The sequence below is a fragment of the Corvus hawaiiensis genome, chromosome 2 (assembly GCF_020740725.1).
Source record: "Corvus hawaiiensis isolate bCorHaw1 chromosome 2, bCorHaw1.pri.cur, whole genome shotgun sequence".
NCBI lineage: Eukaryota > Metazoa > Chordata > Aves > Passeriformes > Corvidae > Corvus > Corvus hawaiiensis.
Window position 1 is genome coordinate 83,964,713 of NC_063214.1, and position 27,736 is coordinate 83,992,448.

The window sequence follows — 27,736 nt, forward strand, 5'->3', positions numbered from 1 at the left end:
TAAAAGGGGCCATACAATGACCCCACACTAAGTTGCCAGGTGTTTATCACATCAGTGTATTTTTAGACGTCTAAACAAGTATTTGTACAGATAACTGATAGGACTGCACATGAAAACAATGGTGTCTGAACACAAAGTACACTACTGCATTTGTATCATAGTACAGAGCCAAACCTTTTCACACTACTAAACATTTATATAACCAAATATATAAAAATTAAGAATGTCACAACAAACTTCAATAAATATAGAAACTTACAAGATATATAAATATGTCCATAACTCCTCCAAAGTCCCTAATGACAGCTGTTGGTGTAAAGAACAAGCCATCTGCCATAATCTTCAGATTAAGCTCAATACTCATGAATATTACAAAAACATACTCAGCAATCTGAAAATCAAAGCAGAGAACAATCATAGTTTAGGAATAGGCAGTGGAGAAAAGCAAGGTGACTGGGGTTCAATAATTGTAAAATGATTCGGTGGCAGTACCTGGAGTGTTGGAGCATGCATAACTCTTCTAAAAGGGGATTCAAACATCATGGAAATGCAGGAGCATATCGTAACAATAATCATGACCCAGTCCAGGTAAGTAACCAAACCCAGCAAGTCACTGTGAACGATACATAAGGAAGTGCCATTACAGAAATGCCCAGAGCTCTGTGTACCTGTTTTGTGCCTACACTACAGTTAAGTGCTTTCCTATGAAAAATAAATTGAGCTGTGTCAAAGATTTCAGTATTTCAGAAACATGTAGGAAACTAGAGGAGTTACATGCAAGTGAAGAAGAAAAGTTTGATTAAAAATTTTTCTTCCTGTTCATCCTTCTCCCCAAACAACTCCATAGTAAGAAAAACATTTTTTTTTGGGGGGGGGGTGGGGGGGTGGGGGGGGGGGAGAGACATACACATGTGCATGCACATTTACACACATCCATGCATGTGTGCACACACACTTATACTGAAGGCTTATGTGATCAAGCAAAGTTACTTTTGCAGTGCTTACTAAAGCTGATGGTATTTGGTATTTTTCACAGCTCCAGTAACAGGATCTGTTTTAGAACTATAAAAAGAAGAAAAGATACAGTAATTTACATTTTATTTTTGTCTGCATTATAATTATACCATGCATCCGTCAACTCAAAGTAATTTCTGTCCAAAATCAAGGCTCCATTTTATCTTGTCTTTATTTTAAATGTCTGTATAAGTTTCATTTAATTCTATGCAATTTCAGTCATATTATCAACATAGATAGTATCACTTTAACTCATTGCATACCTGTAATTCCCCTAAGATTCTTTGAACTGACAGTTTTTTGGGTCTTGAATTTGTAAACAAGGACTTAATCTTGTAATTTTCTTGGGAATAAGGGGGATAACCTGCTTTATTTTATGTACCAAATTTTATTTACCAAAATGCTCTTCATATTTACTTCAAAACCTCTTGGACCATGGATGGATGAGGCTCTGAGCAACCTGGCCTAGTGAAAGGTGTCCCTGTCCAAGGCAGAGGGGTTGGAACTAGGTGATTCTTAAGGCCCCTTGCAACTCAAACCACTCTATGCCTCTGTGATCGTATGATATCCCCAGTTAAAATACACACACACACACACACACACACATACACACACACACACTCTCACAAAAATCCTTCCACAAGCTCTTGTCTTTTATTATTTCTTTAATCTTTTTCTGATTAATATTTTTATATTCTCTGTATCTGAATTTTCCCATGTAATTGCTGTCCTCCACCTACCATATCCAAACACCACTAGGCAGTCAAAGAGTGAGAACAACTCTGTAAGTAATATGCACGTATCTAGGTGACATGAGTTAAGTTCCTGCTGCAGCAATTATTTATCAATTTCATACAAAGTAGAATGACTGCTGTGGGAGAAGCTACAAGAATACTTTCCAAGAAGTTTCCCCTGGCCCATTGGTTATAGGCACTTTTACTTATCTTCCAACTCCCACAGGAAATCATGCCAAGACAGGATCTGCAGTGACATATCCTATATTTCATTGGAGGGCTCTAGCCATCGGGATGTGAAATTGCCAATACTTCCTTGCTGAGCTTAAAGTGAAAAATGGACTGAACACACTTGAGGAATTACCACCAGACAGATTTCATGGTTATGAATTACAGGAATGCACAAGACATACAAAGAGAACAAGAAACATCTTCCACAGGCCAGGTTCACCCACTTAACACCAGTAAGTACACAGAACATACTGGATTAGGTGCCTTTCCACTGAATCCAATGACTTTTGCTTCTTAGACTCATGCCTCTCCCTACATTGTACATAGCAGCATTCCTCAGCCTTTTTTACTAGAAGAAAATATGTATCCTGTAATTTTGAAAAAGGTATCTAAAATATCTTACTTGGTAAGCTAGATGAGAAAACAAATAAAGCAGGTAGGATAAGTAAATGAAAAAAAAGACTGTTTAAGAAAATCAGTTTATTCTTGTAATTGCAAATATTTTATTTAAACTGTTTTAACATAAATATCCTGTTACCACTGGGCACTCCACAATGCTAAGAGGCAATCCACTTGCTAAGTGGATTTGATTGACTGTTTGTGTGTTTTGTTTTTCTGTTTTAATTTGCAACTGCTTCATGGACCAGTGCACCACAATCAAGTTAGCAGCTGCATAGAAAAGTGGGGATGTAACTCAAGGACACGTCTCTACAAAGGTGGCAGAACCTTAAATACACGTATTGTTAAAACTGAGTATCTAACCATCCTGCTACGCTAATTAAAAGTAATTTGTTGAAGGGCACAGAGAAAATCAGTGGTAAAGCAGCTGCTGAAACCAGTCCTTCTAAGTGCCAAGCTCATAGCCTTGAGCTATCTTACACTGTCTCTTTGCAAGATGACATGCATTAACCTTTTAAAATCAGGGCGCCAGCAAGAGACAGAGGTTTAAAAGAAGAGCTGTGAGATGATTTTATATCAAGCTGCTTGTACATGGCTTGTACATGCCACACTCACATATACCTACAGCTTACTTGCTGAGTCCTCCTGGTTTTCATCAGGTTTCAGCTTTTCTCCTATTATCTCCCACAGCTGAACACCTCTCCATTCCATTCTGGGTCCCTAACTATGGGCTAGAGAGTATTTGGGTGAGCATAGGTGCAATTCATTTCTCTTCACCTTCTGTTCTATGAGTAACTGTTGGTGTATAAAAATTTCTCACCTTATGATGAGGAACAGGAAGAGAATAGCAAGCTGATTCCCAAAGGTCTAAAAGTGGGAAACATTAGCCTTTCCTCTCAGCTCATGCCTGCAGTTTCCCCACAGTATTGTCCACCTCAGCATCATAGACTGCTCAAACACATCTGCCCTTACACAGCATTTTATTGCTTCCTTTCCTCCAACAGCAAGACGACACCACAGACAACTGGCTGCCAGCTTGTCTGGTGACCACACTATATGCAGTTTTCCTTGTAAATGAAAATCAAGTTAGAACTTGATTTCTAAGGACATGGAAGTAAACACCCATTGGAGCCAATGTTGCTATGAAATGAACTTACGCATTAAAGCGAGCCCGTACCACCACTCGGCAGAAGTTCCTGAATCTGTGCTCACGGCCAACTATGAAAAGGGGTTTATCGAAATACGGGTGATTCTCTCGCAGCTCCTCCTCCTGGACTTTCCTTTTGAAAAAACGTAAATTATTAAGTGTTACACATTATGCCTGGCAAAACTATCCCTTACACTTTGTTCCTTTTTTCATGTTGACTCTTAATACTTTTAACTTCATACAGAGAGTAGTTAATACAGAAAATATGCACTCAGACTTTTGATTTTTAAATACCTCTTCATTTCAGCTTGTTCCTTTTTTTCTTGGATCATCTTTATCTCACTGTCTTCTCTCTGTGCATTTCTGTATCTCACTGTGTTGGAGTGCTAGAAGCAAAATGATTCCTTTTAATCGAGGTCTGAGGGTTGTTTTTTAATGTTTCAGATGAAAGCAAGATATGGTATTTTACATAGAAATATTCAAATGAAAGATCTTTATTTCCAAATGTAATACACATCAACTCAGTCAAGCATATTGCACAGTATTTTCTATCTACAGCACAAGGCTCCTTATTTTCATCAAGGTTAATTTCAGTTTTAATTTCATGCTTGAGGCTCCATCCAATCTAACGTTTAACTTAAAAAACAGAGGTCCTGTAAGTCCAGCCAATCTCTCTGAACTGGAATGAATACCATCAAAGTTACTAGGGGCAAAGACAAGGAAAGAAAAGGCTTTACACACTCTTTCAGCTTCTCAAGCCTGCTGCATGGCTGCCAGGCTGAGAGGCATGCAGATCATACAGGTAGTGACTGCTGAGTGCAGGGCTGAGGGAGAGGGAGGGAGCGAGGCAGGATGCTGTCTGAGCTCATGGAGTGGAGGGAACAATCAGCACTACTGTTCTGAGTTATGTGAGTCTTTGAAGCACCCCTGGTGGGGTAATGCTGGGTGTTATCCTTACTATTGTATACTAGCAAAGCCACATCTGCTTTAGTTACCTTTAAAGACTGAGATAGTTTGGAAATGGGGTGACTAATATTGCCCCTTGACTTTTCATTGTCACAGAGATCCACAAAATATATGAATTTGCAGAAATGAAAATGCACTTAACTACATGAAATTATACCACAGTGAAATCCTTGATTGCTGTTCTCCCTTTTAGTCTTTGTCCCTTTGTCTGACAGTTCTGCTGCTTGGAAAATATTGCTAAACTTCCATCAGAAATTTTGAAGTGCTATTTTGCCAGCCTGAATGATTTGTCTAATTTCAGAGTTAACACTTTTTAAGGTGTCCTGGGTAGCAATCGTTGTGTTCCCAATGCAGTGTCTGCAGATTCAGTGAATCTCTCAGCAAGCATTCCAAAAACAGTAAGTCTATCAGTGAAATAATCATGTCAATTATTTTGAGGATAATTCTAAAGCAGTTACAGCATTTGTCTTATGACTTCCTTTCAAGATTTCAAAAGACAAATTGCAAGCAAGTTCATAAACAGAAATGAGTCTTACACAAGCATTTATTTGATAGTACCTATTCTTATTTCTTATATTTTCAAATTGAAACCAGCATTTCTATGAGGACTTACATCTTGAGTCAATGTTTCAAGAGATTTTCCTCTGCTGATTCGCTGGCTATTTGAACCATGTCTCAGTGACCTGAAACAATCATAATCAATTTAACAATACATCTCAAGATGAAATTTTGACCTTTATAAGATGACCATTATTAAGCACTGCTCTTCAGCCACTCAATATCTCAAATTCTTATCATTTTTCTCTTGCTAACATCAGAAGCTTATATGCTCTTCAATTGTTTTCAATCTGGTCTAACATAAGCCAATTTCTGTCCTTCTGATCTTTAAATTGATAGCTTTGTAGTTGGCAAAGGAAATGACATTTGAAATAAAAAGGCATTTTTTCCATTTATACAGTACAATGAATTTCATTATGGTTACAAGGAAGAATGTAGAATTCAGTTCTTTGTACAAGTAAGTAGTTTTGGCTTTACATATGTTAGGGATTGCTCAAATTTAATTCCTTTTGTCACCTTTATTTTAAGAATATTTTAAAACCATCCCTTCTGTCCATTTTTACCTGCGTTCTTGTCGTATATGATGCTGGACACTAAGTATTGACCTTTCCTTTGCTGGCTGCCCCTCAAATGATCCACTCAGCATGCGTTGTCTAGTGCAGGCCCTACGAAGAAATGTAAAGATGAAGACACAGAGTTTTCAGTATAAATGATAATTTCAGAGGTAGCACATTCAGAGAAATCATCTTGGCTTTGTGGGGAGCAAGGACTTCAAGAGCAATAGAGAATAACAATACAAGAGCAATTGACTTTCCAGGAAAATATGTCCAAAGCAATGGACCCCCGCTCTGCAACACAACTGGTCATCCAATGAACCTTCTCCATGCCTTAGCAAGGGCCATCTATGACTTTCGTTCAGTTTGCTGTAGAATTTTTCATCCCTCAAGACTTCACTAAGTGTGAAAGGGGTCAAGCAATGCACTAACCATCAGTAAAACCAGTTTCTCAGCAATAAAGAAGGGAATAGAACAAGTACAACAGCAATTTTAGTCCCTTTTAGGGCTGCACACACATACTTATGACCTACAACATAACTTGGAGTGCTCAAAATAACTGGAACCATACATGGTATGAAATGAAAAGCTGCACATTGCTGATATTCTGTAATACGAAGTGTCTGCTCTTTGGGAATGCATTCAACTTGCAGCACTTTGTTGTGTGGGTTTTCTCACTTGTTTGCTCATGGTTCATTTTGTTTTTTGCTTAATTTTGGGAAACACATTTTACACATTTTGGCAGAAATGAGTATTTGTTGGCCAGTAAGTGTGCCACAGCTGAACAGAGCATATGTATCTTTATCTCGATGGCTACAATGAAATTGATTTGCTTAAGAAAAGAAAAGGTTTCCAATAAAAGAGCTCACACAGATCCCTCTGATGGCTGAGAAATGGAATTTCAACACTGGAAACATATTTTAACTTTCCAGAATGATTCAATTTGAAGTTTACACTGTACACTCCTTATTGCTCATTTTGTGTTATGAGACCATTTAGAAAAACACAAGACCCAGCTGGTAATATTCCATACTTTTTATTGAACTGAATCTTCATTTTTTCTGAAAAGATGAAAAAAACTATATGCTCTTTGTGTAACCACTCTATTTGCCAGTCTACTGTAAGGCTTAGATAAATGCCTTGACAGCATGGAATGACCATGCTTGATGGTAGAAGGTGTCCATGGCATGTTCTTTCCCCACTGTGGCTTTGTTTTTCACTCTTCTCCACTTTTTTCTTCATCTTTTGGATTTAAACACATAAATGATACAAGCAGCAATGCAAAGTGATATCTGGAACAAAAATGAGAACATTAAAATGCTTGTCAGTGTCACCACTGCCAATCAGATTAGCATGCTAGAAAAATACATTGTGCTACACTTGTTATAGAAAGCATTAGATTACACTACACTGCACTAAAGCATCATGACACATAAGAAAATTACTGCATGTCTTATAAAACACAGCTCATCTTAGATAAACCATGAACATTTTAATACCAAAGGATTTTAAGCATTATACTGTGGAGGATGATACCACATAACACTGTCTGAAAGCAACTGAGATATTTGAATACCTTTGCAATTTTTGATTGAAAAAAAAGGCAAAAAAGAAAACAATTATATCCTAAAAACAGATCCTATCTAACTCCATTAAAATTAAAATCCAGTTTTTCCCAGCAGAGACAATGAAAAGTTCTGGGGTCTGCCTTCTCTATAGAGGCTTCTTGGTGTGGCAAAGAGGGTAACTTATTTCTTTTTCCCCCTGTAGATATAAATTATTATGCTCTGCTTTTAACAGCTAAAAATTATTTTCTTGACATCAAAAAGTAACTTGTTCATAAACTTTTCATGTTCTTGTACACAGAAACTTGAATTCCAAGTTGCATAAACACTTAGTGTCCATAATAAAAGAAAACTTTAAAGGCTCAAGCAATAAATTCTTTACCTGAATAATGAACGAGATGGCTTATTTGATTATTAATAATATTATGAAATAGACATAGTCATATACTACGGGCATACTATGGCAGAATGGGCATGCATAAAGAGTAACACCTGTAGAAAGGCTTAGTATTGTTCATGAGCTCTAAGTTAGATTCCTAAATCTATATTTAGCATTTATATCCATTGCCTCATTTTCATTACCTCTGGAAGCCTTGCAGCTCTTCTGAAGTCAACAGAGAAATAATGAAATACTAGTTGTTTAGCACAGAGATCAGAAATTTTTATCAAGTAACTCCAAAGAGACTTTTTTGTATTTCCAGAGGAAAAGATGTTGTGCTGAAAAGGCCTTGTCTACTTTTGACAGCCTCTCTCCTGGCATTCTCCACTTCATGGGAATTAGTGCCATGGGAATTAATCTTCCTTGTATGAACTCTTAGTAAAAGCCATGCTTAGTTATCCTTTTGACTCAGAATCTGGATATTTTTCACCTGCTTAGACACCTAGAGTTGCAGATCTTTGGGGACGTTTGAAAAAGATAGCAGGTGCCATAAATTTTTCAGAATTGCAGAGTTGCCACTTTTAAAGTCTGCAGTAGGGTTTATGTTCTCACTTTAGACATGTACATGTATGTGCTTACTCTCAGTGCCTGCCTGTGAGCCACGTGTGCAGGCCTTTAGCCAACTCACGGCCAATGGAGATGTAGGACTCAATTAAATTGGTTGGACAGAGGTGGCCAGCACCACCTGCCATGCCTTCGAGTATTTTGCCTTGCTCCAGCAGGGTACAATACACCTATAAACTTCTATATTACCTGCCATCTTCCAGAGGATGTTTTGGACATCCTCTGGCATCCCACACATTACTGTATGTCCATATGTGAACAAATTCATTGAATGCTTGGTCAGTTAATTTAATTAATGATGTTTGGAAGGTATTAAACTAACCATAAAGTGGGCATCTAAAGACAAAGCAGTCAGCTGAAGATCTCACCGGGCTCCATAACCTTTATTGATTAGAGCTCTGTCAACTAGATGGTAGAGTTCATCCCTTAGCTCACAGGCAGATTTGGCTGCCTGGAGTTGAATCCCAAACCAGGCACAATCAGTGTGCCACAGTGTTAAAAAATCAGTCCTATGTGGTTTGAAAATTGGAGTTTAAAAAAATGTTTTTCTTGCCTTGATACATTTTTATGTAACTGTAGCTGGTCAGAATATTTTGATCTTTCTTCAAACAAGAGAGGCAAAATTACCCTTTTTAGCTAAAATTGCCCTTTTCATCTTCCTATACTACTCCTCTGAAATATTAGATAGGTTCACTTTCACTTGTGGAGGAATAAGGAAGGTATGAAACAAAGGAGAAGAGAAAAGAAAATAAATATGTCAAGCTTCTGGACTTTGTACTCACCTTGCAGAACTCTGAACACCATTCAGCAGCTGCAAACCACATGCTCCAAATCTGTCTTGAAAAGTGCAAATGTAATAAAGTATCCTGAAAGAGAAAATGCAATTTTTTAGGTTACGAGAAAGCCAGGTGAAGATCACACAGAACAAGACAATACTGCAATACCACATAGCTTGTACCACATAGTTTGTATTACCTGCAACCAATTAGGAGGTCCACATTTCTGAAGTCCTTCAAACTATTTCATGCTTTGGAATTCCTGAAAAATAAGTCGTGAACAGAGTGTTCACATAACATTCTTTGACCAAATGTAAAATGTTAAAGGTTTTCATCAATACTTCAAAATACCATACCTTTAATGAAAATTTGGAGATCTCTTGCAGAGGGTAAGCATGTGGCGCACGCTTGGATTTTTAAGTCAGGCATCCTTTCTACAGCAAGTATTTACTCATCCTGCATTCCAGTGTAACACTGATTTGGGGTTTTTTTCTGTATTATTTTAATGAGTGAGTATTTATGTAGTAATGGTAGCAACTGCATATATTGCTGTGTACTTTTGTTCTCCTTGAAACGTGCTCACACTGAAGCCTCAGTAGTGTGGTGCACTTCAGTGTAGTTATCAGCCTCATTCAGCACTGTTGTCACTCTCTATGACTCTCTATCCTTACTAAATCTTTCTATGCTCTCATTATAATTCCATCTAACTTGGAATATATAGCTAAATGTGACAGCCTAAGATTCACAGGGAATCCACTTGAGAGGCATTGTAGAGTTTCTTTCATTCATTTATAAATTTAATTTAATAAGGCACTTTTTGAATAGCAAGCACAATGCACATTTTCACCACAGCCACACTACTGTTCTTTGGGGGAAAAAGATACTATTTTTTAAAGAAATCTGAATCTGCCTGGTGAAATAAAATGGATTATTAATGCAACTTGGCTAAGTCAGTTTTTTTCTTTTCCATGTTTTTTCTTGTTTCCTTCCATATGTCTCTAAAGCAAAAAACCCAGTCACTTATTTTCTTTAGTGACTGCTCAGGCAGTTGAGCTATGGCAGGAGACTTACTTTCCTTTAGCAATTTTTATTCTTGATTGTCATTCTTGCCTTGCTGTTTAAGCTTCTCCTCTCACAGGAGTATAATAACAATTTTTATTGGACTGTAGAAGAATCAATAAAAGCAATGCAGAAGAAGAAACCTCAAGTGGGCATCCAGTCTACCACCTCTCTCAAAATGGGATCAATTCCATACCTGCAGTTTTGGAGACTCCATAGCCCAATAACTCCACAACTGTGCTTTGCAGTGATCCATAAAATGGTGTTCATTTGGCACAAACCCCATAAAACAGAGTAACTTCTTACCAATGGACATGTGCATTGCAGCATTTCTTTTTGTTTGTCTTTGCATCAGGCAGGTGAAATTCAGTCATGGCATACATTCGTAGAGATTTAGGAAGGTGGTGACTAAGTCTGGATTTTTCACTGGATGACAACAATCATCAATGGAACTTACCTGAAACATTTGTTCTGAGAAATGCATGGGGTCAAACCCTCAAAGTTACAAAGAAAGAACTCATATTCTTAAGAGAGAAAACATAAAATATATGCCAATAAATTTGTTGCAAGTGATTCAGAACTAACTAATACAAGTCAGTTATTTAACACAGGCAAATTTCTAATAGAGGGTACCAAAGGTATATCTTCTAGGATCATAGAATCAGAGAATCATTTAGGTTGGAAAATATCTTTGCTCATTCTCTGTACTAGTGTTCAGAGAGACTTTTATTTAGAGATAAATTTATAGCTTTCCTAGAAATCACTGTATTTTGCAGAAATACTTGTATGAACAAAGTCTGAATTATCTTCTAACATATTAACAAACTAGAATAGGATACTTAATTCAAGCAATTCTTTCTTCCCTCTCTCCCTTCCTCCCTCCCCGCCCTCCCCCATGGCAGTCTCAGTTTCAAACAAAAGATAAATGCATTGCATTCAGTTAGTTGTTTATGAAACTGAACATTCCACTTAAGCATGAGTTATGCTACTCCCTCAGGCCCAGGAAACACATCAGACAAATCTTGTCTAGAACAGTGAAAATCCTATTGCACACCTCTAGCATCAGTTTACAGTTTGATTATAGCATCAGCTGTAATGAACAGCAAATAAAAAGCTGCCCATTGAAAAAAAAAAAAAAAACCAGTTTCCCAACCTGTCACAAAATATGTTTTATATATATGCATTGTAGAGATATTCAAAAAGTGTCTGGACGTGGTGCTGAGCCACTTGTTCTGGGTGGTCCTGCTTGAGCAGGAAGATTGGACCAGATGACCTCCAGAGGTCCCTTCCAATCTCTACCATTCTCTGATTCTGTGAAGCACAGTTTAATGGAGACCAGAATGAGGTTTTGCACTATTGACACTTTGATTATATTTTGGACTATGTGAGACTACTTTTAATTTGCTCATTTTCCCCACCATTCTGTGCTGTTTACAACTTATCCTCAGCACTGGAGAGAATGAAGTGATTTATACTCAACATTTTGACTGGACCTGCTCTACTCTCTCTACTTCAGAAAGCCAGTGGGACTAATAAAGGACTAGACCCCATTTGTAGATAACGATCGAGCAAGGAATGAGGGTCAGAAGAACCACAGACACAAAACTTGCTTTTAAGAGAAGCAGTGCTCACAGCAATGCAGAGTGAGAGAAAAGTGTGAACCACTGAAGATATACAGGAGAAAGTAAATTTGCTAGAAGTGGTTATTGCTGCTGAGGGAAATGCATTGTAATTTTCAGAAAGGAATGGAGCCGTTTGCAATTCGGAGGCACTATTAAATGGGATCTTGTTTTGAAAAAGTTGTTCTGTCTCTAACTCACTTTTACTTTATTTCGTTTTTCATGGTTGAAGACCTCACCTCAGATTGGATTTATGTGAAGAGTTAAGGCCTTCTTGCTCTGACACTGGCAGTGTCAGATGCAAAGAACTGATCAAAGTACCAGGACAGTAGTTGCTACATGCTTGACTTGGTTCCCATGCCTAATTGCACAAAGACCCAAAGGAGGCAAGGTGAAGGTTGGTTTCTAAACAAGGATGGTTAGAAATGAGACACTTCCCTGGGGGTGTGGCAAGAAAGCTGCAGGAAAACAAAGAGACCCAGAAAGCTGCAGGAAACAAAGAGACCCAAGAGATCAGTTTTGCTGCATAATGTAACACCAGATGAGCAGGTGAGACACCCAGGAGTGCATGATCTGTCTCTCTTGGTGGTCAAGGGCTACTGATGTCCTTCTTCCTCCTCTTGGGGAAGAAGATGTCAAGCTGCAGTTCAGCATATAAAAGGGAAAAATGAGGTTTGGATAGAGAAGGATACACAAGAGAGACATGAAGGTACCTATGTGTAACGCACAGTCCTTCTATACAGTTGGTTATATTGAAACATTCACAATTTGATTAAAAAATAATTTGGCAAGGTTTAAAACGTGTGGGGGGGAAAGGTCAGAGGTGGACTTAGGTTAGAACAGACTTAAAATACCCTTTCATCATAGCAATTTTATCAAGTTGAAGTTGCCCACGGGCAGCTTTACCTACATAGAGGTATTGCCTTAGATAAATGCTTCTTAATTCAGGTAGACGAAAAATTAAAATGATGCTAGAAGCAATCTTTTCAGAAGTGACATTCTGAGTTATCTCTTATTGTTTTTGGCATAAATGCTGTTTCTTCTTTTGTCAGATACTCTGAGTAGCTGAAAGTCACCTAATTTTATGAAGGAGTTTACAGCACTTACAACTAAAGCAAAAATAAGAACAAAAATCTCTCATGTTGAGAGTTTGAATTTTCCTGTTTGTAAAACTCCCCATAATCAACAGTGGGAACACTGGTAGTGCTCAGGACCAGTCAAGCACATCACTGGCAATGCTCTCTATCAGTTTGCCCACCAGATATGCCATGAACACAGTTTTCTTATGCTGGAACAGATGCATTGCAAGTGTCATAGATCAGAGCTTATGTAACAATTTTGAGGCAATTACAAGGAACAATAAACAGTATTTATTCTTTTTCTCAGGAGGACAGTAAGACTCTTTGTAAATGACTTACAAGCAGCTCAAGAAAGCATTAGAGGACATGCGATCCATGTTTTTCTTACTTGACAGAAGTTCTCTCCTTTTCTCTGTTTCTCAAAGTTCATTGCTGATGATCCGGGAAATAGATTAGAAAATTCAGTAAATGTAGATTAAATTAACAGAGTAAATAGATAATTAAAAATAAAATACTAGATTAGTAAATGAAAACTTTACTCTTCTGCCTCTGAAATTTTTTTTCAGAGGAACTCAGGTGAATTGATGAGAAGTCCTTTTACACACGAGACTTTGGCAGAAGCCATGATCTGAAGGACCAAGTGGAATCCAGCAGGATTGAAACTGGCAGGATTGATTTCTGGTTCTGTCCTTGTAACTCTGAGAACTTAGTGAAGTTCAATGGTTTGCTTGGATTATCCTCCCACTGTTTCAGACTGCTCCTGAAAAGGCGAAAGTTCTGTGCAGATGGGAGAATTCTGAATTTCAGCTTCCGGGATTTAATTTTTTTCTCCTATCTAAGAAAGAATGGAACTCTTACAATATCAGGGTTTTTAAAGAAAATATTTAAATATATAGAAGTAGGGTTTTTTCCTTTGTCTACGTTTTTTTCTCTGCAGTTCAGTGTACGAAACACACCAAAAAACCTGACATTTGTGTAATCCTGGAGGCATCAGTAACATTTCACAGTTCTCATATAACACAGAATTTCATTACAAATGTTTTACTGAAATGCTGTGAGGATGCCCATATCTAAACCTGCATTTTTAAAAGTATTTTGCTTAATCTATCTGTAACAGTAATTCCTGTAAAATCAAGGCACACAACTGAAAGAAATGCTTACAAATAGTGCACTAAATTTTGTTAAGATTGAATACTTATGGTACTGCATTTACATTTATCACTGATATTTTTACAATGAGTATTCATTTGAATCAGTGATTTTTTTATGTTGTCATTACATGGGTTTAAAGACAGAAAAAGTTTCACATTAATTTCTAAAGTTCTCCCTGTGCTGCATTCTTATAGAGCATTAAAAAGAACCAGAGCTGTAAAACTTCTCAAACAGTATTCAAGAAACTTGAAAATTCAGAACTCACACTGAACCCCTAGTTCACTGCTCCTCATAAAACATTGCCTTACTTAATCTGTACATTTCAGATCAGTTATTCCTGTTGATACTGTGTATTTGCCTGGGACCTCTCACTGATAAAATGTTAATATAAATATTAAAAAAAGTGACCTATACATTGTTTGCATTAATAATGCACCTTATATTGAGAACAGTCATTCTAATGTAAAACCAACAGTGGCATGAAAAACTGCAGCATGGAGTTACCTATGTGATAACTTCAGAAATGAGTCTTGGATACTGAGGCTTGCATTATTCACTTACAGTGCTGAGTACTTACTTGATGTAAAAGGATGGATCATTATTAAAACATTCAGGAAATCCTTCTACAGAAGTCATAGTTCGGAAATCTTCACTGTCCATTTCGTACATGGAATATGATTAGCTGTAGTCTATGTTTTCTAGTGCACAATCCCTGCAAATGTTTATGTGCAGACATTTGCAAGAACCAGGCTGGAATTCTTTAGGTAAAATAACACCCCTTATGAAGAGACATATTTTGGTTAATTTAGAAAGAAGAAGTGAAAAGAGCTGAAACATGATCTTTCTGCATGACACAATTCAAATACATACTGAAGAAGTACAATCCCTCTCTTTTTGCTGTTCAAGCATATAAAATAGCCAAAAAGCAATATATCTTTAATGATGAAGGCAACAGATGTCCTACAAAGGGATACATTACTATGAATATTACACATCCAGTAACATTCGTGACAAACAAGGCTGTGAGAAATCAGACGACACTCGAAAAAATATCAAATCACATCTGACTCTTACCTTAGAATTTTATTGATTGCTGTCTCTTTTTCCAGAAGGTTTCTTGCTCTGATGCTGAAAACAGATTTACGGAGCTATAAAATTAAGAAAAAGACAGCATACTTTTTAATTGTCTTAAAATATAGCATGTGTATCGGACAGACCAATTAAATCTTATGATGCTGAATGCATGAAAATGATGGTGGGAAAAAACCAAAATGCTTATGTACATCTTTTGGCCTTCCAATCCTAATCCTTAGGTAGTTCTGTGTAGAAAGAAGCAGATAGTTTTGTTGGCTAGCACAAATTTAATTTACTACACCTTTCTTTCCTTCTCCAATTGGCCAAATCACACCATTTTGCTACTTCTTCACTTTGGATTTTGACTAGGCTGGATCACACTCTGGAGATGCCTTGATTGTACAAAAGAGCCAGTTAACAAAGCTTAGATGTATCATTTCAATGTCTTTTTTTCCCACAGATGCAGAGAAAAAATGTGGTGAGCAAAATATGCTTATGCTTGACTCTGGTCATGAACAGTGTTTCAGGAATCTTCTTGTGAACAGGACTTCCTGAATGTAAAAGGAAAGGACTGAGATACATGAAAAAACAAGCAAGTGATTAACAAACATAGCAAATCAAGGAGCAAACCATAGCTGAAGAATTTAGCTCAGGAATTGCACCTGTGATGAACAGAAAGCCTCTGGCACACTGTAAGACTTAAATCTGTCTGTTTGGAGATTGTTATCTTGAAGAAAATGGTTGAGAGAGATTTGGAAAACTCTTAGCAATCTGTGTCCTGGTTTTGATCAATCTGAAATGGAATCTTTAAGCACATTTCTTTAAATGTTCTTTAAATTTTCTAAAACACTAGCTCAAATCCAGAGTAATTTGACAAATAATTTTGCTAGAACTTCTCTCAAGACTCATATTGACTCTGGGTCACAGTAAGATCTTACTTTGTAGAGAAACAGAAGCCTAGAAAATACCTTAAAAACTCGTTAATTATACTGGCTGTACTGAATAAAATGGATACTGCTTTTTAAACCACAACTGTAACAGCAAGCTACAATCCCTTTCCTACCCCTTGCCCTTTCAAGTGTGGCCCCTTTAACCTTTCTCATGTCCTAGACCATCTCTGTACAGCCTGTAGAAGTAATAACATGGAAAACACCCCTGTTCTGAGAATCTGGGGGTTCCTTAACAACCTGCAACTTGGAAACAGAAATGAGGTATGCAACACTTCAGAATGTAGTTTGGAAAATAAGGTATTGGAATTTCAGTTAAGGTTACAGAAAGAGTAATAAACTTGTAGAATATTTGAATATAAACAAGAAAAACTTCCATTGGCTGTATATGTTTAACATAAAAATAAACTGAAAATCATAGGATGAGATATATCTGTTGAGGAATACATCCAGTGCAGGTAGCTGGTTGTGCAGCTGCAGTGTGAGCTGCAGGTTGAGCTCTGGGGGTGCAGGTGCAGGAGCCCGAGCCCAAGGCAAGAGGCTGTGAACTGATGACCCTTTGGCTAACAAAGGACACAGGGACCTGTGGCACTCAAAGACACGGCAGGAGCTGATGACTCCAGACTTTAGCTTGCTTAGACTGTGAGTGTATAAATGCCCGGGGTGCTTTTGCTTGGGCTCTCTCCGTGGAGGCACCAAGCTCGAGCTGCTCTTTTGTTATTCAGTTATTGTAGCAAAATTAAATTATTTTAAGGATCTGAATGTCTGAGACTCTGCTGTGGGAAACCTGGGGTGGACCTGATGAGGGAACCTGGTGTGACTGTGTAAATGTGGGGTGTGTAGCTGTGAAGGGGCCTTGGGGTCAGCTCAGGTGATGGAAGAGTGACTACTAGAGGGGCTCCTGAATGGTCAGACAGGGAAGTAACATACCATTATAATAAATATACTGTAGGTATAAATATGTCATATATTGAAACATATTTGTGTAGGTTTTAACTCATTTGCAGTATCTTGACACAGGTTTAGTGAATTTATCAGCATTGTACTTTATTATGGATTTAGATATAACTGATGATGCTGAAAGCAATGGCAACTCTTTCACATATTTTCTTTTTCTAATGTCAATGAAATTAATGTCAGTGGAATCCTGTGTAACCTTTTCTCCCTTAGCAGAATTGCAGAAAGAAGCTTCTAAACCACAGGAGCACCTATTTTACAAGATGTCAGCTAATAATTTTTTTAGGGCTCAGGGTTATGGGAATAATGAGGGTGGAAACTCGTAAGTTTTGTTTCAGTTCTTTTTTCCTTTTAAAAAGAAATGCTTTAGAATAACTGCAACTACATGAAACATCAGAGAAAAAAAAAGTGTGCTGCCTAGTAATGTGTTATGTCCATTTATTTCTAACAACAATTCTTGTTAGCATCTTAGAAATTGAAAAGATTTCAAACATAGGAAACATTAATTTTCTACCAAATTTCTAGTTCTTGCTCATCTGATCTCAGTAAAAAAAGCTGAGTCATGCAAATTTTCCTGAAATTTTCTACAGCTCCTTATCTGTCATAGACCACTTCTTTTCAGTGTTTAAATTAGGTGACAAAACACCTTGGCATTAAAGGTTGTGGCTCAAGCAAGGAAATTCACCCAGGTCATCAACAAGGAAGCATGCCCTGGGAAAGCAGGAATGAGGAGTCTGTGAATTTCCAAAGACTCCACAAGGATGTTGAGCAGTCACTTAGTGCTGCTACAAGCCAAATGTTAAACTACCTAGTGCCAGCAAGAAGAAGAATATCTAAAGAAAAGGTGCTGGCAGATCTAGGACAAGGGCTACTTACACACTACCAGGGACTGCTGAAGCCTCGCTCTAGGCAGCAAGACTAACAAAGGAGACAGTGGTGTATGTTTTGCATAAAAACACTGCTAAATCCCTTTGCCGCCCCAGCTGGAAATAGTTTGATCCTCTGTGCTTGATGCCTTCAATGAATGCTGTAGTTGTCTGCTGGGGCTGTGCAAGAACAGTGCTGTACTGTGGTATTTGGCTGTCACAGAGCCAGAGGTGCATCAGCCAGAGAGATGAAGGGAAGCTGTAGAAGGAGCGCACGTCTGGAGCCACTGAGATGGGAGAGAAAAGACTGCGTTCTGTTTGCATTTTCAAAGCTGTTCATGAATTTTATTTAGCGATGCTTGAGCAAATAAATAAGGACTATAGAATCACAGGATATGCTGAGTTGGAATGGACCCAGAAGGATCATGAAGTCCAACTCCTGGCCCTGCACAGGACACCCCAAGAGTCACACCAGGTGCCTCAGAGTATTGCCCAAATGCTTCTTGAACTCTGTCAGGCTGGTGCTGTGACCACTTCCCCGGGGAGCCTGTTCACTGCTCAACCACCCCCTGGGTGAAGAACCATTTCCTAATATTCAATCCAAACCTCCCCTGACACAACTTCAGACCATTCCCTTGGGTCCTGTCACTGGTCACCACAGAGAAGAGATCAGTGCCTGCCCCTCCCCTTCTCGTCATGAGGAAGTTGTAGACTTTGATGAGGTTTCCTCTCACTCCTTTTTCAGGTAGAAGAGATCAAGTGACCTCAGTTGCTCCTCAAATGGTTCCCCTCCATGCCTAAGAAGTCATAGTAATGGAGAAAGGTATCAGAACAGGGTGTTGCATCACATTATTTATGCAGAGTGCATTTACTTTTCCTTCACTTATTTTCAGGACTAGCTGTGAAACTTGCAGCCGAGACAGGACATTCTTGGGCACTGACCTTGGTCTAAGCATACCCAATGAAACTGCAGCTTAGGTGAAGTTTGGAAGGTTTTTTTACAATCCTGTCTGTGTCTGGACTGTGATGGAATTTAGGTTGCAGCCAGGTAACCATTCTTTAATCCAGGAATACATAGGCGTATATGAGATCCTAGAGTTCGGTGCCTAGGGATCTCAGTGGTCCAAAACGGAATTCACAAAACAACCTAGGCACTTCCAAGGATTATGACTTTTGAACATAATGGTCCTCCTTTCTCTTTAGGAATCAGGAGTCCTTCCTTCAGCAGAACACTGGTGAATTTATCATGAGTTCTTTCAGAAGAAGCAATACAGGAAAATATTTTTAGATAAGCACAATTGATCTATTTCTCATATTTAGAGGAGTCAGTAGTCAGTCAAGTAACAACACACATATGTCAATATGCATGCTGAAGAAAATCAAACATTATTATAGATTTTTAGAATAGAATTTTTAGAATCCTTATTTCTGTATTAGATAAATGAACTAAACTACTTCCCATTTAATTTTCCAAATTTGCATAGCACACCAGGCAAATGCAGTGGGAGTGTACAAACAGAAAATGGGGCTGATGATCAGTGTTTTGTTTAATAATGTCTGGATGCCTCATGCTGGTGTAGAATGACACTGGCAATTAAAACTTGTGATACCTGCCGAGTTCTTGAATGTTGCAGAGGAAATTATAAGCAGTGTTAACGTACAAAAGACATTACTCAATCAGACAATGTGAAATTAAGTAAGTACAGTACACTCTACTGAGGTTATTTTAGGGTATATCTGTTTAGCCTGCTGGGTTTTTTTATTACAGATTGCACTGTACTGTGAGAACACCCTCAGTGCATCTTTATTAGCATTTATTTATTAATTTATTTACTTCTCTAAGCCACCTATAAGTACACTCGATGCAGAAATCACAGTGCCATACAGCTTTCTGCTACAGAACATTATTTTTTAGCATACGACAATGTCCGAAATCACCTAATAGCATCTGATTACTCTAAAATATGTTTTCAGCAACACACCTTAAAGAATTCTTGCACATTACTTGAAACTGCTGTGGCAGGTCAGCAAATTCCCAATAGTATTTCCTGAATGAAAAGGTTTTGGATGGAAAATACCTGCTGCTACTAAACCATGAATAAAGCTTGTGTCTTGGTTCCCACGTTTCTTTGAGTTTATTTACACAGATATGACCACAGAATTAGGAAATCTGCAGGTAGTGCTTCTCTTCCACAAGTGTTGACACTCTTCTCTGCTGCTGTTGGCAGGAAAGACTTCAGGCAGACAAAATAATTCAGTTCAGTCAGAGTGAACTTGGTCTAAATGCTACAGCCCATGAAATCCCATTTGCCGACAAGGACAAAGCAACTGTTGTAAAATAAGCTAAACCGCAGAACATTGTTGCTCTGCAAGTGCCACCCGCTGCTTTGAAAAGGTACTGCAGACATTTTCAACAATGTTTATTTAATAGTGTATTTAAAAAATCCAGGCTTTCTACCCTGGAAAAAGAAAATCCTTGGCATAAGATTAAAAGCAAAGCAACACAGGAAAATACCTTTGTGAAGTGTCAGGAAATGACTGTGGACCAGCCCTACACACTAGATGTACTGGCACAGCACTGCTGACTTCAGGGGGATCTGTGCCAATTTACACCAGCTAAGATATGGCTGAGTGGTTTTAAGTTTTGAGAAATGCTGTATATTTTGGTTTACTAAGGTTTGATGTATTTTTCTAGCAACATGTTTGCATGCCCAGACTCCAACAAATGCTACATAGAGCAATAATTTTCAACTTGAATTTGATAAAGAATTGTATGCTATCAACAGGTAAAATCTGTGGTGATGTAGTGTATTATTTTTGCATCAGACTACTTCAGAGTTGGCAGAAGAGACAAGTGTTGGTGGGTGTTCAGGAACACAAAGTGAGACAAGATCTGAAAGTGAGACACACACAAGTGAGACAAACATCTGAAATGTTTGCTTGACAGTAGAAAAAAAAAGAAGTGCATGTAATCCATTTTTCTAAGGCAATTTCTTAAGTGTTATATTAAAATTAGGAATTTTAGCTTAGTGCTGTTAATAATGCTCTTATAGGCAACTGCAGGACCATATGGGAGTACTATGCTGTGCCATGCCAGAAATTCCAAGGAAGGGAAAAAAAAACATCCAAAGCTTCTGTTACAGTTTAGAATTTGTTGCATGCCAATGGATGTTTTATGTAGACTTGCAGAATGAACAGATTGTTAGGTATTACATTGTTATTCAAACATGTACAGCTTCTAGGGAAAATATGAAGAGTCAGTACAATAAGCAATATATCAGAATAATTTTTAAGAAAGAGCGAGGAAATACTTGGGAAGAGAATTGAAAGGATTCCATAAAATTCCATAAAACATAAGATATTCCTGGCCCACAGGAGTTTGCTGTATAGCCTCTCAAATGCAAATTCAACAACATTCTGCCTATGCCTCTTTGGTTTGAAGAGATTGGACTCTTTCAAAATGAATGTGACAAAAGTCATATGAAGAGCAATGGAAGGCCAGACTGCAAGTTTTTGGCAGATATCTAACAAAATGTTCACAAACACTTAAGCAGGTTAAGTGACTAAATCCTATAGGTAGTGGGGAATTTCTTAAGCTCTTTTGAAAACTCTGCAAAAATGCTGCAATTACGAGAGAGTGCTAGAGATCAGTAATCCATTTCCCTCTCTCAAAGTAGAAGTATTTTCATTTGGACTTAGAAAATCTGGCCCTTTGTGAGGTTGTCCTATGTAAGAAATGGGCTCACTACACAGTAGAGAAAGTGGTCTAGCATTAGGTAAGTGCCACAAGGACTCAAAGGCTGTCCCTTTGGATCAGATGTCTAGAATGAGAAGTGGGCATAATCTCCTTAACTCTTGGGAGTCATTGACCTGAAATAGCCTTGATTCATTTTGTAGCTCTTGATTGCTGCCTCTCTTTTAAGGAAGGTAAAGTTCTTCTAATTAGCTGACTACTGGTCTGGAAAATCTACATGTCTTTTCATAACCAAGAACCTTTTTCAATTAAGTCTGAGATCATGGACAAGGCTAATATTAGCACTCCTAAGGTCTCCAAAGACCTAAAGTGGGGGGATAGTGCATCTCAAACACACAGGGGAGCAGCTCTGGGGAGGGAGAAAAATCCCTCTCTTTTTACGCCTTACAAAAACATGGTGGGTTTTTTTTTCCCCCTTTAGCATACCTGAGTTTTAAACTTTCATAGGTTTAATGGGTAGATTTTTCATAAAAATATAGACTGGTTTGGTTGGAAGGGGCCTTGAAAGACCATCTAGTCCACTCCCCCTGCAATGTGCAGGAACATCTCCAACCAGATCAGGTTACTTAGAGCCCCATCCAATCTGACAGTGAATGTTTTCAGGAATGGGGAACTCACCATGTCTCTGGGTAACTTGTTTCAGTGTTTTACCACTGTCATCATAAAAAAATTTTTTCCTTATATCTAGCCTGACTCTACCCTCATTTAGTTTAAAATCATTACCCCTCATCCTATTGCTACAGGCCCTTGTAAAAAAAGTCTATCCCCATACTATAAGCCCCCTTTCACTACTGAAAGGCTGCTGTAAGGTTTCCCCAGAACTTTATTTTTCCAGGCTGAAAAACCCTCTTTCAGCTTGTTCTCATAGGAGAGACAATTCATCCCTCTGATCATTTTGACAAGTGCAGCCTTGGATAGGTTTGTTTCCTTTTGTTTTCTATCTACTCAGTGCAGGGGCCAGGGAGACCCTGTGAGAAGCTGATAAAGAGGGCTGGGTAGATTACTTATGGCAGCCAACAGCAGGTGGAACTGAGGACTCCTGGCCAAGCTGATGTGGGGTTTTTATACATTCTGCTGGGTGTACAGCACTGGAGGAGAAGGCTTACCCTCCACACTTTGAGCTGGGGATCTTGAAGCTCTAGGGAAGAAGGGACTGTCAGGCTGGGCTGGACTGGGAATGGAAGATATGGACAGGGAGCTTCAAGTGGGAGAAAGAAAACTATTACTTCTGGTTGTACAAGCACAGGCAGTTAATTGCCTTCACTGGAAAAAAGCAATCATTACTACTGTTAATCAGTTCTTGTGAATGAGTCCTGTGAGTGGGTGGAGGAGACTGAAGGGCCTGGAGATGGAGATCTGGATTCCTTGGTAGAAGAAGGAACAGGGAATGTAGAAGGCTCAACAGAAGGACTTTCCTGTAACTCAATCCCTCATTGCCTCTTTCCTTCATGCCAAACTAATGTGTGCTCTTGGTTGAAACCCAACTGCACTAAAACTTGCATTTTGTTTGATTGAAGAAAAAAAGAGAAGTATGAGTGTCCCCTTGTGTTTTAATGCATCTTCACAGCCTTTGCATCAAACACTTGAAATATTTTAGTGTAAAACTGATGCAGTAGAAAGCAAATGCCTGAAGAAGTCCTGAATTATGGTTCTTTTTGAAAATGGCCAAGTATCCAGTCCCTGGCCTCCTTTCTCTCAGAATGTCAGAAAACTGGCACTTTTTCAGGCAGACTTTTGAACATACTATGCATAGGCAAGAGTGACAAAGCAATTTAAAATCATCAGAAGTCAGAGACAGACCACAACAAGAACAGTCTTGATACTATTGCAGAAGTGTCTTCTCCACTCTGAAGGCAAACATGGTCAGAGAAGTAAAACATTACCAGCTCAAATGTGTATTTGGTAAAATGCTTAATGATAAATCTATAAATTGGTTATTTAGGTACAGGGACATTTTTACATATCCATTTTATATATATATAAAAAATTCTTTAAAATGCAAAAGAGAAAAAGAGGTCAGCTGATTTTCAGTAAACCTGAAATTTACTGTATTTACATATATTAACTTCATTAGAAATAACTGGTGAGAACAGACATGGTACAAAAATTATCTTCTTTGAAAATCATAACGGTAATGAGCACAAAAATGCTGGCTCCATAAGCCATTATCATCCCAGCAGGTACATTGTTTTAATGACTCTTCTGAATGTTATAACAAGATTGATTTTGGCATTATCCTGTGAATGACATAAATAGGTAAGACTTGAAGCACTTGGCTGTGTTTAATTAATGAGTGGTATATGGAAACTGAAATGGTAGGACAGAGTTCAATTCAGACAAACTAAGAAAATGAAGAAAAAGTTTGAATTATTTTTGTTGATATGCACAAAACTCTGCAAAAATTACTTCAGAAAAAAAAGTAGTATTTATTAGTATTCAAAAATAATCTTTTATACTTGGAATACATGTGCAATTACACTTTATTCGTTTCTGCTATATTCAAAATTAATGTGATAAGATTATTCTTTCAAATTACTTACAGAAAAGAATAATCAGGAACACACCACCACTGTATCTTTTGTGCCAAAATTGTGTTTTGCACAACTGAATGCCCAAAATAAAGTTCAGAGAGGTTGATTAACTTGGGACATAAGTTTATTACAGTAAGAAACAAATTCTGGAAACTGGAATTTATGAATAAATATTCTCCCTTTAGTTCTAAGGAAAAAAATGCAAATAAATTGTATGACTATGTCTTTGCGCCTGATGGTTTTCTGAAAGGTATCTTGGGACACCCTGTCTTCCATACTAAAAGCTATGCCTTAGAAAAGCTAAAAGGCTATTTCAGCTTTTACACTTACTTTCTGCAAGGAAAAGTCCTTTTGGAATACTCTCAGAAGATTGTTTTTTCTTTTCCTTAAGAAACAGAATAGTTAAAGAAGCTGAGCACAGATCAGAAAAAACCCAACACAGAATATAGCCAGATTAAACAAAACCATCAAGATTAGGCAGCATGTCTCAGCAGCTCACAAATGCAGTATCTATGATATTAACAAAATGCATTAAGCACAGATTCCAGCACGACATCTGCTGCTTAATACTCACAATCTTCCATGGCAATGACTCTGGCTACCTCTGAGATTGGCTCTTACTTCCTGACCACAACCTCCCATCAAAAAGGTACATTTTGCTGTAAGCAGGAAATCAATGGGACTCTCATGTGGCATGGGAGGTCAAGCTTTCCCAGGAGCTAGACCTTAATACTTCATCTGGCTCCTACTGGACAAAGGAATGGCTACTAACTGCACTGCTTGCAGAACTAAAAACAAAACCCATACATGTGAAAGGAATCAGAAAAGAAACAGGATGATTGAAAGGAGAGAAAAAGAGAAAATATGTTTGCTACTATCCAGTTAATCTTACAAACAGAGAAATAGGGGAGCTGACTTGCTTATCTTCCTTCAGTTAAATGGGAGAGGTCCAAGTCTAAACCATAAAATACATGGATATATTAAATGCTCTTGTGCTTTCTTTTGTAGTTCACTCCTGCTTTGCCACTGTTGTAAACGTGCACATGGGTTATCTGTATTATCTCTACATACTGAGCCATAGGCATTTTCAAAGTTCATCTCATGAGTCTGTCAGTTTTGAACTTTACTCTAACAGCCATGTGCTGTGTTGTAAGGCCAAGGATAAGTAACCAGTTCAAAAGTGTCCATCTCACAATAATTTTCTGCAAGGTTTGCTAAAAGTTGTATGTCTCTTCGGAAAGCACTTTGAAGGGTTTCTGTGCCCATCTGATTCCAGTCTTGAAGTTAAGAAGGCAAGGCCAATGCTCTACAGCCAACTCAGATGTATTTCACTGGACACCTGATTTGTTGTAAATCTCATGTTAATTTAATTCTTTGTCCCCCTGAAACTTGCTGCAACTATACCTCAGGCTATGTGAAGGCCACTGAGCCACTAAGATGTCCTTAATTTCTGCCAACTACATTTCTTCTCATCCACCCACTCACACTAAAATTATGTTTCCATACTTCATCCAGTTCTTCCATCCAAGAATTTACTGAAATATTGGTTAGATAAAGAAATTCTCAGTACACTGTGAATAATTTTCGTGCAAATGTAGAAGTATAAAAGAACACTTCCCTCTCTGTTCCTAAACTCTCCTTTTTCCTAATCTACAATGTACATTTAATACCCTAAATCCCTCTTTTAATCTCATACTTTTTCCAAGAAGTCTTCCTTCTTTCATCAGAAAATACCTTCACAGTGCTTTCTACTACAACTGGGGAATGCTCACCAATCTGACCAGCCCTGGTTTCTCTAATTTGACCGTGGGTTCTTCAGCTCATGGGCTGCAGACCACATCAGGACAGACTAGATCAGCATGCAGGAGGAGTAGGTCTGTGGTGAGATCACTGAGTTTAAGTAAATTTGCTCTGCAGGACCTCAAGTGGAGAGCAAAAAATGATCCTCCATTTCCAGCTGTATTAAGTTCAGAGAACCCCAGAGAATCTCAGTTTTACACACAAAATGTTACAGATAATAATAGACAACTCAAACAAAGCATAGTGCTAAGCTGCCTATCAAGCATCTGCATGTGGGAGAGCCCAGGTGTTGCTGGCATTGGATGTAGAAGGATGAACATGGTACAATCTGTATCCACATACCCACTCAGACTCCACACACTGACAGAGAACTCTTAGGAGATGTATAAAAGGTAAAGGGCATTTAGGTATCCAAAAGCGATTTTTTATATCAGTGTTTGGTAAGTTTATTATTTTCAAAATTGATAAAAAATTTGGAATTAGAAAAACCTATGAAACTCACAGATTTCACTAGAAAAAAAAGAGTATAGCAGAGAAATCTGTTTTCCAAAGCTATTCTTTTGATTTGGCATAGATGAAAATAATATCAAATGGATTGTAGTCATGGTTACAGTGATATACACCAAAAATAATTTTTTCCAAATCTTTTGAGAAGGTAGAATACCTTAAAAAAAAAAAAAAAAAAAGGAAGAATGCACTGAAAATCTACTCTCCCTTTACACCTTAAAACAACTTTTAAAGGATTTTGGTAATTATAATAATTATAACACTGAAAGCACTAACTAAATCCATTCTATAAAAGAACATATATAAGATCTTCTTTATTGATCATCACACATTATGGGGCAGATTGATTCTGAACACAAAAAATTATAGTGGCAGATTTTTCAAGAAAGTAGAAAAGAATATTGCCGAAGTGGAAATAAGGGAAAAATAGGGGAATGTACGGATTAAAGGCTTCCTATCACTTCGGCAGCTCTGGAACACAGAGATACTGACTTAAGTCCAGGAGTAACTGGAGGAACTAGCCACAGTTCAGCTCCCACAAAGGAAGGACAGAGTCAGATCTGCCAGCAGGATCTCACCTTTTGATTCTACCTTTTAATTCCACTTTTTTTTCCATCAACTACAATGCAAAAGCATGTGAAAAGTTTCTGAAGCCATCCTACTGCTACCAGGAGCAGTGAGAAGGCATCCTACCAGGCACTGAGATCAGTAAAATGTTTTGTCATGTTTCTTTTTTTACAAAGAAAAGTAAAGTATGGATGTAAGGTTTATACTTAAGCACAACCAGTCATTCCAAGCTTGTTTTAAGGATACTTTAAAGAAGATTTGTTCATACAAAAGTGAGGTTGCCTTGGCAACTGTAACTATAGAAAGCTAGAGTAATTACCTCCACAAATCCTTCTTAATGCTTTCACCTCTTAATAGGAATGTGTAAATACCTTGTTTTAAGCTACATTTATGAGAAATGTTACTTATCATTGTTTGTACCCTGGAGGCATGGGGATCCTAAAGTATATGCTTAAAGCAGGTTGAATAGTGCAAAACCAATTTGCAAATGCTTATTTAAATTAAAAAAATAAAGTCAAATAATGTATATTTGCTTTTGAAGGGAATTGAAAATTTGAAAAGAATGCAGCATTCTGTTTTCATATTGCAATATCTCATTGAATGAACTGTGCCATGTATTCATCTGTCTTCAAACACAGTAACAATTCACTTTTGTAAACAGCAAACAAAAGGAATTAAGATGGAATTTAATATACCTAAATTATATTCATGTAAACAGATCTACTGAGCCACTGCACAGCTCTGCATTGCGTACTGTGGACTTACCTGTGTGGCTGAGAGAACTTTAAGGTCTTTGTTCATCTCTTCATTACATGGTAGAAATGTACTCTGATTACCCTGGCATAGTGTTTGAGATCCATTATTAGTGATACTTGGT

At 37.8% G+C, this 27,736-nt stretch overlaps 1 protein-coding gene and 1 long non-coding RNA gene across 7 annotated transcripts in view; both read right to left on the bottom strand.

The window, feature by feature from the left end:
* The window catches only part of NALCN (sodium leak channel, non-selective), a 240,299-nt gene that overhangs the window by 29,082 nt on the left and 183,481 nt on the right, over positions 1-27,736 (bottom strand). For 4 of the 6 annotated variants that reach the window (XM_048295893.1, XM_048295892.1, XM_048295898.1 and 1 more), the window contains 9 exons: positions 27,625-27,696; positions 14,931-15,004; positions 5,613-5,714; positions 5,105-5,174; positions 3,820-3,911; positions 3,536-3,658; positions 1,006-1,062; positions 493-613; positions 260-391 (listed from right to left, as the gene is read on the bottom strand). In XM_048295893.1, the coding sequence (XP_048151850.1) occupies positions 260-391; positions 493-613; positions 1,006-1,062; positions 3,536-3,658; positions 3,820-3,911; positions 5,105-5,174; positions 5,613-5,714; positions 14,931-15,004; positions 27,625-27,696 (843 nt within the window). The remainder of the gene's footprint in view (positions 1-259; positions 392-492; positions 614-1,005; positions 1,063-3,535; positions 3,659-3,819; positions 3,912-5,104; positions 5,175-5,612; positions 5,715-14,930; positions 15,005-27,624; positions 27,697-27,736) is intronic. The other 2 variants (XM_048295894.1, XM_048295896.1) reach the window with 2 other exon arrangements.
* On the bottom strand, positions 6,624-10,863 carry LOC125322224. Its single transcript, XR_007201888.1, has 3 exons — positions 9,147-10,863; positions 8,954-9,037; positions 6,624-6,895 (listed from the first exon to the last, which is right to left on the bottom strand). It is a non-coding gene; the product is annotated as an uncharacterized LOC125322224 (long non-coding RNA).